Genomic DNA, 12096 nt, shown 5'->3' on the forward strand with positions numbered 1-12096 from the left:
CTAATGTACATAACTGATAAGAAAAAACTGAACAGTTCATTGTTCAACAAACATTTAATTTCAATGAAAAACCTTCAGATGCGAACCGAGAATTCTGGGAATGCCAATTTATGTTTTTTTTCTTTTAGGTATTTCACTTTAAAATGAAATGAAATCTCTCATTAGATCATATATAGCAAAGTTACTTACCGTTAACCATTTAACAGGTTCTTATTGTTGCATTTTAGTCTTTTACCGTTAAAATTACAATCATTTTCGCTAAGACTGAGCAGCTAGTTTAAACAGTCTTACAAAATGAAATGGGCATTCACAAAGTTCTTACTCTTTCACGCGCATCAACAAACGCCCATCTATTTCTCAATCTCTTTCCTTTCTCAAAGAGGAAAGAGTGCTTTTAGGGAATGCATGGAATGCGTGATGTAAAGCTGTAGAGGATGTGATGTGTGCACCTGCGCACAGGATTGGATATCTGATGGCCTCAAAACAAACTCACCAAAACAATCTTTTTCTCCCTCTGTCTCAATACACTCTTGTCATACTTGACAGTGATACTCGGGTGTCATCAATCTGTGCGTTTCACTCTCACAACCCTTGCTCATACTGCAGGCTCAGGGTCAGATGTTGAGGTGAAAGGTCACCTGCGGGTTCGTTTAACACAATCTTCCTCGGTTTCTTTTGACAGGAAGTTAGCATGGTGAGATGAGAGGAAAATTGCCGGCAGGCGTTATCCCTTTGTCTGAGTGTGTGTGTGTGTGTGTGTGTGTGTGTGTGTGAAAACATTTTAAAAGGGTAAACTGTTTTTCATAGGTTAAAAAAAAAACCCATTTACAATCAGTTTTGTGATATCTTTCTTGGGGGGACAATAAAGTGTGAGCTGCTAATAAGGTTTTGTCTCTGAAACATCTTTATTAATTATGGACATTTTTGATCATGATTTGCTTGAAAATGAGATGAATGAACACTATAAAGAAGCTAATGTATAAATTGGCAAACATTCGCTTTAGTTTATGAGTGTTACAGAGAAACCTGCATACGTCAGCCTGTATTTACCAGTAGGCCTACTGAATGATTTCACGCAAATCACTCACACACACATACACACACACACACACGCACACACTCATACCGTTACACTCGAACACACTAACACCAATTCCTACACTCCTTTTGATACAGAGACCATTATTTACACAGACACATACACCCTTGCCTCTATGCTGTGGGTACAGGATGGCTCATGTTAAAACTGGCTGGTCAACTGATTCCTCACATCACTTATTGAACTTATTTCAATCTAGTTGCTATAATTACCAAAAGCTGCCACCAGTTTCATCAGCATGTCTTAAAGCATTTGCAACTTAATTTTCTTTTGATAAATGAAGGCAACATCATGTTGAAATGAATAAAAATGTCCATTTTAGTAACCGACTATACAAAGAAACAACAAAATAATCAGAATTAAAAATATTGACTTGTGACAATTAACTTCATTGTTAGTTTTAAATACAATTTCTTCCAAAAAAAAAAAAGAACAAGAGAAAGACATATATAATATGATTTCTTCTTACAGGTGATGCATGTCTGAAACATCGGATAATTCCAGCAGAGGTATGTTAAACGACTATAGTGTTCAGTCCTGGGTGTAGACCTGTTTAATTCATCCTTAACTCACAATGTGGTCAGGTTCTCTGCAGTTAGGTTTAGAATCTGAGATATCATGACTAATAACATTAAATAAATAGTGCTTTTCTTGGTCTTGTGTGTTCATTTGGGCAGTGTTTAGGTTGGTCTTAGGCGTCAGACATGACATCTATGTCCTCAGATCCGGTCTGTTTGGTGGCAATCCTCCATCGGTTCATGTGGTGGTTTCCCTTCTTCTTCTGTGTGCACTCTGGACCCTCTTCTTCCAGCTTCTGCCGCTTATACTTGGTCCTGCGGTTCTGGAACCACACTTTCACCTGAAGAAGAGCAGGACATCAGTGCCATAAAGGTTTTGGCGAGTAGGCTATACGGTTGACAGTTTAGCCTGTCACTACTAGTGACAAACCGAGACAGATCGTGATTGATGCTTGGCAACACAGTTCAAAACGCATTTGTGTTCTAATCGAATCGTTTTAACGCCACACAGATGAAACGCAGTCCATACAAGACGTTCGATTAATTCTGTTGCTTTTTTGTTCAATTTTAATTTGTTTCAGAACTTCCAAAAAAACACGAATAAGTTATATATTTTAAATTCATTTAAACACATTTACTAAAAGATCTTGCTAAGATAAAGTAGCCATTTAATGTATTTGGCCTTCTAATTAAAAGTTGTTGTTTTTTTTTTTTTTTTTTTCAACAGCCTAACTGTACATTTCACACATTTCAAGAAGCAATATATGCTTACCGCCATAAATAGTCGCATTTAGGGAAACATAAGGATAGTCAAAAACAACCCCGCAGAAGGTGAAGAACAAACAGTGATTTACCTTTATTTTGTATTTTATTTCTGAAGCGGTCTCCTGCGCGCTATGCTAAACAAATTCACGAGACGCTCGAATCATGAGATCGTGAATTATTTCCATAAAACATAGGTCTACGCTTAGAAATTAAAATAAATAAATAAATCACATATGGCTATATGTGTTGGCCATATTTGACCAAATAGTTGGTATATAAATCGATGTTTAATAATCATATCATTTTACATTAGTTTTTAAAAAAATATTTTTTTATATTTCAATAGCTTACACGATTTTGTCAAATTTGACAAATTACTATGTTGCGACATATCAAATCATGTTAGTTTACGCTTATTTAGCCATATATGGCATAATTTGGAGGAACACGGAGGAAAACTCACTTTGCCAGGGTTTGAATGAAATGTAGGCCTAAACACAAATGAGATGTAGCCTATTCTCTTTTATATGACAATTATAAATAAAACGTTTTCAAACTGAGCTTTAGGCCTACATCATTTGATCGGGGTGAATGGGTTTATTCTTCCTTATCTGAGCAAAGCAAGTAGGCTATAGAACTCATTCTTGGCCTAAGATAAAATAGCTAACAAGTGACACATGGCCAGCCAGCGTCCTTTCAGACTCGGATTTATTCTGCTATTGGCCCGTTTCTGGATTTAGCAAACAGCCCAAGTGTTGTTTACATTATCATGTAGGCCAACAGCAACAGCTTGTCAGTACAACATTAATCATTCAAAATAAAGAAATGTCTCATTATTATAGTCGTCAGTTTCCACTCATTGCCCAATTTCATCTCAACCATTTCATCATAACTTAAAAAACATCATCATTATTTGCTATTATTATCTATTTACTTATTTATTTTAACCATCGTTTCCTGGTTCCACAGGAATTATTTTAACTAGTTAAAGCCTGATTTTGTCTGTTATATTTGTGAAACTCAATTCGACTCAGCACTTTATTGCAAGCGAAACAGTCAGCTAAAGACCATTTTACTTTTGTGCCTTTAAATAGGCTAGATTTTCGATGCGCACGAGAACAACAGAATTTTTGTTGTGTCATAGCACTAGTTTACTCATGTTTACCTGAGTCTCAGACAGACTGAGGCTGTTAGCGAGCTGTTTCCGTTCGGCTCCGACTACATAGTGGTTCTTCTCGAAGGCTCGCTCCAGGCGCAGCAGCTGAGAGGGCGAGAACGCGGTGCGGATCCGCTTGGGCTTCCTCGCGAAAGGTCCGTGTAATAACAGCGTGTCCTGTGAGACGTCGCTCCCTGAAATAATAATAATAATAATGATAATAATAATAATGACAATAGGCAGTTTAAATTGCATATAGACGACACAGGACAGCTTCATTAAGCCCATGAATTAAACTGTAGATTTTTCAACAAATGTCAACGCCAACTATCGATTTTAAAGTGTCGAAAATGAACCCATGCTTTTATGACTATTTTAATTTATATATCTGTTGGAATAGTATAGGCTATTTTATACTTTATAATTGTAGAATATTTTAGAATAAACTAGCTATTAACGCGCTCCAGCTTGTTTTGGGCGCTTTTTGACTGAATAACATTTTAGGGATGTATTTATAAATCACTGAGAAATTACGAAAACAATCAATATTTCTACATGACCGTTCCATGGTAATTTTGTCTATTTGAATGTAGCTATTTGTCTATAAAATATAAAGTCCAAATAATAAGAATGAATTAAAATCAATAGCCATGCCACATATTTGCATCTTTTTTTTTATTTTTTTTTTTTACTTTGTATCATTAATGGCCATGTAATTTGCCATTAACACTCATTACGCATAAGTAGCGACGCATTGTAGCCTAACCTTTAACCTGATGATTGACTAGGCTATAAAACAAAACAAAAAATCGCAGGGTCAGTCGATTTTAAATGTTCTTAATTAAAAAGGTTGCAGCAAACAAAATCCGGAATTAGCCTAATTATTAAGAATAGGCTTAGCCTATACTTTTAATTATTAGGAATGGCCTATAGGTTACTACCCTCATAAAATTAGACTTTTCTTAGGTCATTATCACTGTTAGCTAATTTATTAGCACTTTTAGCTTATTAACAATATTTGACCTTTATATTAACATTTTTCAGTTCATACGTTTGTTTAATTGTCTTTAGAGAACAGCTTCAACACCAGAAGAGAACAAATCATCCAATGAGCTATGAAAATAAAATTGTGATAATGACTAGCTGTAACGAGTTCATCAGAGTAGATTCATTAGCTCGACAGTGATTAGTGTGCAATAATATATTAGTAATAACAGAGTAATTAATTAAGAAGTAACTGTCAGCTAGCCTAATAAAATATTAAACAATTAAATGTCATCTTGGACACTCGGAAAAAAAAGGTAGTCTTACGTTAGGCTATTTACCACATGAAAATAACTCACAAACGGCTTTAAGGCTGAATACATTTAAACTGCATTTTGCCGAAGGCTACATGAAACTGGTGGAAATTCTTAATTCAAGATCAAGCAATTACTGTTATCAGAACTGTTCTCCAATCCTGTTATTATAAGCTTATACAAACATAATGCATTCATTTCGGGAGGTATGACATTGTGCTTTTGTGCGTGGACAGCCTGGTCTAAATCTGCGTGTCCCGCTTTAAGTATCGCCTCAGGGCACGGCCAAAGCTGTAAGCATATCATTTGTGATTTTCATTTGCAGCTTATCCGGCGTTACTTTCCAATACAAACTCCAACTATCAGTGTTATCCCGCTCCACAGTAGTAGCTAAGTAACATGTAGCCGCAAGCGTGCATTTATGACTATATGTCAGATAAGTTCAGAAAAACACGCCATGCCTTTTAATGCACAGCACGCGCGGGCTACTTTTATCTAGCACTCTTGGAAAAGTAGAATAGGCGACATATGTTATTTTATTATTTTTATTTAGTAGGTGAAAAAGTTGTTTAATGAGCGGTGGATGCAAATATCGTGTTAGATGCTTACCTTGAAACCGATGGCCAAAAAACCTGTTCCTTAAGACCCACGGATAGAAATTCAGTGGTTCACGGTGCTGCGTGCCAAAGAAGTGCGGGTGCTGGAGGTGTGTGCTGCCGAGCTGGTGTGGGTGCATGCTGAGAGGTGCATGGTTCACAGTCTCGGAAAACACCAGCTCTGGGTTTGGATAGAGCGCGCGGCCTGCGGGGCTTTGATACCCGTTAAGAAAACTGTCAGCAGGCGCCGTGTAGCTTAGAGCGGTAGGGCGAATAGGGTCTTCTGGTGTCAAGGGGCTTTCCTTCGCCACCAAAGACTCAATGGTAAAACAACGCTTCCCCGTTGCCGAGAACATTGTCGGTGAGGGTAGCGGTACAGTCCAGCAGATGATGTTCACCTTCACGTCCTTTCACAACTCCTTTTAGTGACCTCTGTCAGCAGCACTATTTTAGAAAGACATTGTAGAGAAGTCAGATAGAAACTAAATATGAAACACCTTAATATTCCCTACTTTGGCCAATTGCTCCGTAATCCATCGATCCACGAGTGTCCATAAATCATGAAAGGAAATGTGAGAATATAAACTCGAGACCCATGGAGTTGGATTTGAGGGACGCCACACAGTGTCGTCTGAGACTTGCACTCATTGGATGAAAGCCCTTGGCGCATAGAGCTCCGGCGGTGGGCGGGTCTTTCGTTCATTTGGGTCAGATAATGAACTCTATTAGTTTGATCATTCACTTCAACGGGGCTGCCTCCAACAGGTCAGTTCCTACGCTGTAGATAGGCTAATCAAAAACTATTTTCCTTGTCACACGTCCAACAGTACGCAAGCCTTCAGGGTGTAGGCTACTACAATCCGCGGTCTATTCCAGCCTTATTAAGACTAGCTAGGCTATAGAAAGAGGGTTTGCTTTTGAACTTTTCTTCATTGAACTTTTCATTCAAATATCACGTTTCTTCAGCCGTATTTATAAATCGCGAGCCCTACTAACCTAAAATAGTAGAATATTAGTAAAACGTGGATGTTTTTGTTGCTGCGATTAAAAAAATAAAAATTACAAGAATATTTCCAAGAAAACCAAAAAGTTCTTTCGTAACACAAACCCGTCCGTATTAAATTTGAAATCTTGATCATTTTAGCGTCTAGAGTTAAGTACACTCTTATAAATAAAGGTTCCAAAAGGGGGGATTTCACAACAATGCCTTTTGGTTCCCCAAAGAACCTTTCAGTGAACAGTTCTTAAGAAACATTTTTTTCTTAGTGTGAAAAACATTTTAATAATCTAAAGAACCTTTTTCAATAAAATAACCTTTTGTGGAACGAAAAGGTTCCATGGATGGACGGTAAAGGTTCTTTGTGGAACCATTGATGCCAATAAAGAACTTTTATTTTTAAGAGTGTATACGCATTTGGTTGGTTCTCTGACAATTATGCCTACAATGAGTTCTAGTATTTATTTATTTTCATTTTTCACCCAACGATAATAGGCTACATAATTTTCAAGATTAAAAAAATAAGTATTATTATTATAGCCTAATAACAAAAATAATAATCTGCCAAACCGTACGGGAGCCTATAGCTAGCTATTTATTGTTGTTGTTGCCTAATGAAACGGACACTGCGTACAACTAAATTCGTCAAAGTGATGACTTTTTCGTCTATCCAAACCGCAGGCTAATCTTTTAGTCTTTAACCAGTGCCTGTCGATTATAACGAGGAGTCGCTGACCCGTTTACGCAGTAACGTATTAACTTGTTTCACTGCGTGATTTCCAGAACTGCACCTCGATAGCATCTCGTGGCGGGCCAGACTGCACCTGTGTCCGATCACTCAGCCGGTCAGCGGACTGGCCTACAGGACGGCATTATGAGGTCTAGCCTACACGACTGAGCGGGTAAATTATTGAAAATATTCCGTCTCAGTGTTTAATAAGAGTTTATGTGTAGGCATTGCGAAGAAGGCTTCAAGCTACAGCTCAAGAACTCCTGCCTCGCTATTAATTTACAGACCGATGTATATTTATCTTGAGGGGCTGTTCAGCAACCGTTTCATGTTGTGTTTTAAAGCTAATGATTAGGCTAAATGTTTGACAGGCTCGTTAACTCCAGTGCGCATTAGAAAATCATTACAGTTGGCAGAACAACATGTTGAGCGCCTATTTAGAAAGCAAAAACCCGTGAATGCGCACAGTCATGCTTTAAATTAAGACGGACCTCTACACACTATCAGAGGATTAAACTTGTTCATTATTATTCAAACCTTTGTTGTTGCGTCAAGTAGTTGATAAATTCAAGATTGAAGGCTATAGTTGTGCTTTTTTGTTTTCATTTATGTTGCCCAAAATCGTGCTTACCATTATTATGCGCTTAAATCATATAGCATTTTTATATCAGTAGGTAAGCTTTCAAACTGTTCTTGTAAATGCTGTGTGTGTGTGTGCGCGCGCTATTGCAGTCTTCATCGCTGTATTGGCTAGCTGCCTAAATATTAGCAAATTATTAGGCTACTACTAATTATCTACTAGTAGGTATATTAAATGTAGCCTACTCTTTTTGTTTTCCCATTTGTTTATTTTAATCTTTAAATTACTTGCACTAAATTACACTTAGCCTAATTAAGAGTCCAACACTTTCATTGTTCTTGGTATTTAGTATCTTTATTGGACAAGTGACAATGGATCTCTGCTGCAGCAGTTGTAAACTTTTTTTTGTCAGTTGTATAGCTAGACATAAAACAGTGTACAATATTAGTGTAATGACTTAAAGATATACTCAGCATCTGAAATTAAGGTGGTTGCATTCGTCTCCACATTTATAACAATTACTAAAGTGTTATTATTATTATATTATATAACAGTGTTATTATTATTATTCTCGAGTCGTCCAATACCTGCTGAGTTTTTACTGTACCAGAAACCTTCTCAGCATTTTATATCAGCCTTTCTGACAGAGCTATGTTCATGGCAGTACATAAAATGAGCAGCAAGTCATAATTTGTACTGTCACACAAATTACATTTTTATATTTCATATGTCTATAATTTCTCATGAACATAAGGAATATGGTACATATTCGTTCATACGGGCATTCAGAAAAATTTTCATGGATCATATCTGTGCCATACATGGACCTAAAGGTGCAATGAAGTGACAGGGAAAGAGAGCGAGAGAGAGAGACTCCTCAATGTTTCCGTCTGCCACTCTTCTCTCTTGTTCCATAATTAAGTGCTCAAGGAATCTGTAATGAATGCTAATGGGGCAACCAGCCATCTGCACAAACACAGAATTAAAAACTACCATGCTGAGAGAGAGAGAGAGAGAGAGAGAGAGAGATGGGAGGACGGGAGACAGATTTAAACCTTTCACCAAAAGGAATCGTTTTAAAGGAGGCAAACACTAACTCACTTTCTCTCTCCCATTCCATGTGAAGCAAAACACTGTCATAGATTCAAAGAGCACATCCAAAAACCAAGAGAACTTAACCACTATGACACGCAAATATGGAACCCTTATGTATTTGCGAAGATTTTGGACAACATGTCGAAGAGCTTGTTTATCATCCAAAACTACATTCATGGGTTGACTAAACTTAAAATATGTATTATATATTACAAAATATACTATTTAATATAATATATGGTTACAATAATATAATATGGCTTACAATCTCCATTCCAGGTCATCCCAAAGGTGTTCGATGGGGTTGAGCTCAGGGTTCTGTGTGGGTCAGTCACGTTCTTCTACACCAATTTCATCCAACCATGTCTTTATAGACCTTGCTTTTTGCACTGGGGCACAGTCATGCTGGAAAAAGTGCCTTCCCCAAACACCTTCCCATGAAGTTGGAAGCATAAATATCTTGGTATGCTGAAGCATTAAGATTTCCCTTCACTTGAAGTAATGGGCCCAAACCCTGAAAAGCAACCCCATACCATTATCCCTCCTCTACCACACTTTACAGTTGGCACAGTGCAGTCATGTTCTCCTGGCATCTGCCAAACCCAGACTCGCCCATCAGACTGACAAACAGAGAAGCGTAACTCCACAGAACAGGTTTCCACTGCTCCAGAGTCCAGTGGTTGCATGCTTTACACCACTCCATCTGATGCTAGGCATTGTGCATGGCGATGTGAAGCTTGCATGCTCAGCCATGGAAACCCATGAAGCTCCTGTCGCTCCGTTTTTGTGCTGATATTAATGGAAGTCGAGAGCTCTTGGAATCAGAAAAAGCATTGGCATCTTTTACACACCAGCAGCCTCAGCGCTCTTTGACCCCACTCTGTGACTGTATGTGATCTTGGAGTTGCTGCTGTTTTTAAATGCTTCCATTTTCCAACTATACAGTTGATCATTGAAGGGATGAAATTTCATTAACTGACTTAGTGTAAAGGTTGGCATCGTATCACATTACCATGCTTGAGTTCACTGAGCTCTTCAGAACCATGCATTTTTCACAAATGTTTGTAAACACAGACTGATTATAGGTGCTTGATTTTATACACCTGTGGCAGTGGGTTGACTGAAACACCTGCAATGCACTTATTTAAATAAAAACAATTGAACCACAAATATTTTTTTATTCGAATATATATTTTGTTTAAATGAAAATATATATACATTTATTAAATTTATATGCATATTTTTATTATATTAATATATACTTTTTATATTTTAAATACATATAAAAATGAAATCTATACATTTACATTGAAATATATATTATATTTATTATTTCTATTTAAATGTATAGATTTTATTTTTATATTTGCATTTATATCGGAATGTTTATATTTTAATATATATAAATATATTTAATTTTTGTATTAGATTTAAGTATATAATTTAAAATAAACAATATATTATTAAAATATGTAGCTATGTTTTGTTAAAATTTCCAAACAGATTCGTTGTGAGTTGTTATAGCAAGGGACCCTGTTCAGACTGACCCAAAATAATTGTACTGTTAATTTTTACAAATTTAACATTACTTTCTAAATGTTCTTAATAATTCAGTTTCCCTAATTCATTAAAAATGACCACAGATGGAGTTTCTGTTGTGTCTGTCCTACTGTCCGCTGCTGCCCTCTAGTGGTAAAAAAAACCTGTATTTGCATTAAACCGTTTTCTAGAGGTAGTCACAAAAAGGATAAATTATAGACGTTTTTGAATTAGTGCATTAAGACAAAAACGTTTTGTCTTTTGCTGTTACATTCAGAAGAGCAAACATTGTATGGCAACATTATAGCCTAATAATATATTAGCCTATATCAGTGGTCTCAAACTCAATTCCTGGAGGGCCACAGCTCTGCAGAGTTTAGCTCCAACCAGCTCCAAATCACACCTGCTTGGAAGTTTCTAGTGATCCTGAAGAGCCTGATTAACTGGATCAGGTGTGTTTGATTGGGGCTGGAGCTAAACTGTGCGTAGCTGTGGCCCTCCAGGAATTGCGTTTGAGACCAATGGCCTATATAGTTTATTTGAACACCTATACACTTGTCAAAAGGGCTACATATCAAATGTGACCCTGGACCACAAAACCAGTCTTAAGTCGCTGGGGTATATTTGTAGCAATAGCCAAAAATACATTGTATGGGTCAAAATTATCAATTTTTCTTTTATGCCAAAAATAATTAGAATATTAAGTATAGATCATGTTCCATGAAGATATTTTGTAAATTTCTTACCGTAAATATATCAAAACTTCATTTTTGATTAGTAATATGCATTGCTAAGAACTTCATTTGGACAACTTTAAAGGCGATTTTCTCAGTATTTAGATTTTTTTGCACCCTCAGATTCCAGATTTTCAAATAGTTGTATCTCGGCCAAATATTGTCTTATTTATTCAGCTTTCAGGTGATGTATAAATCTCAATTTCGAAAAAATTGACAGTTAAGACTGGTTTTGTGGTCCAGGGTCACAAATTGATACTATCAGTAGTTTCCATTCTGCATGGTGAAGTATGCTATTTAATATGTAAGTATAAGTATATAGCATATTTACATTTGTATAGAAAGAAGATGCCAAGAAGAAGAAGAATTGGATAGAATTGAGTAAATCCATATTGAAAATTGACCAGATAAGAGAATTAACACGAACTCTTTTATAAAAGTTTTTTAATGAGATGCCATTATTTGCTGAATTTTAACAGGCTACATACAGTAGATTTGAAGTTTGATTTTATTGTGTAAACTCTACATTTGGCAGTTAGAGACATTCATACCAACAAGAATAAATAAATGAATAAATATATAAATATGTTATAAATTAAACAGATAAATGTAAATATCAACCAAATTTGTGTGCATTTGCTTTTTGATAGAGCTCCACAATGTAGTCGAGGAAGCTTTTAGGAGACATTTTGTGTGCGAGCTTTTGGTCTTTCAGTATTCTTTTCTCTTCAGACTTTATATCCAGCTTCTGTTGTGGGAAAAAAGAAAATTGATAAGATACAACTGATGCTATCAAGTGAGTGAAACACTAAACTCTGTTGATGTTACAGTCATTCTAACGTGCCTGTGACTATAAATGCTGTGAACTGATGCAATTCATAAGTGACTTTTCTTCTATAAAATTGCTTCCTCTAAGGTGAACATACCTTCAGTCTCAGAATGATATTTCCAGTTTTGGTTAATTTGAGATCGCCAAGGCCGTTTTCAAT

The 12096-nt window shown here is 36.4% G+C and overlaps 1 protein-coding gene across 1 annotated transcript; it reads right to left on the reverse strand.

The window, feature by feature from the left end:
• Positions 1-863: 863 nt before the first annotated feature.
• emx1 (empty spiracles homeobox 1) lies at positions 864-6047 on the reverse strand. The gene is made up of 3 exons (XM_058796163.1): positions 5446-6047; positions 3548-3732; positions 864-1958 (listed from the first exon to the last, which is right to left on the reverse strand). Exons 1-3 carry the CDS (start codon positions 5786-5788, stop codon positions 1791-1793), a joined length of 696 nt encoding a protein of 231 aa, XP_058652146.1. The 5' UTR covers positions 5789-6047; the 3' UTR covers positions 864-1790.
• Positions 6048-12096: the final 6049 nt, after the last annotated feature.

The sequence above is a fragment of the Onychostoma macrolepis genome, chromosome 13 (genome assembly GCF_012432095.1).
Source record: "Onychostoma macrolepis isolate SWU-2019 chromosome 13, ASM1243209v1, whole genome shotgun sequence".
Taxonomy (NCBI): Eukaryota; Metazoa; Chordata; class Actinopteri; order Cypriniformes; family Cyprinidae; genus Onychostoma; species Onychostoma macrolepis.

Coding starts and splice junctions, on each gene's coding strand:
- emx1 (XM_058796163.1), bottom strand. CDS start 5,788: ATGTTCTCGGCAACGGGGAAGCGTTGTTTTACCATTGAGTCTTTGGTG. Junction 3,733..5,445: donor TTTTGGCCATCGGTTTCAAG/GTAAGCATCTAA, acceptor TTATTATTTCAG/GGAGCGACGTCTCACAGGAC. Junction 1,959..3,547: donor TCAGTCTGTCTGAGACTCAG/GTAAACATGAGT, acceptor GCTCTTCTTCAG/GTGAAAGTGTGGTTCCAGAA.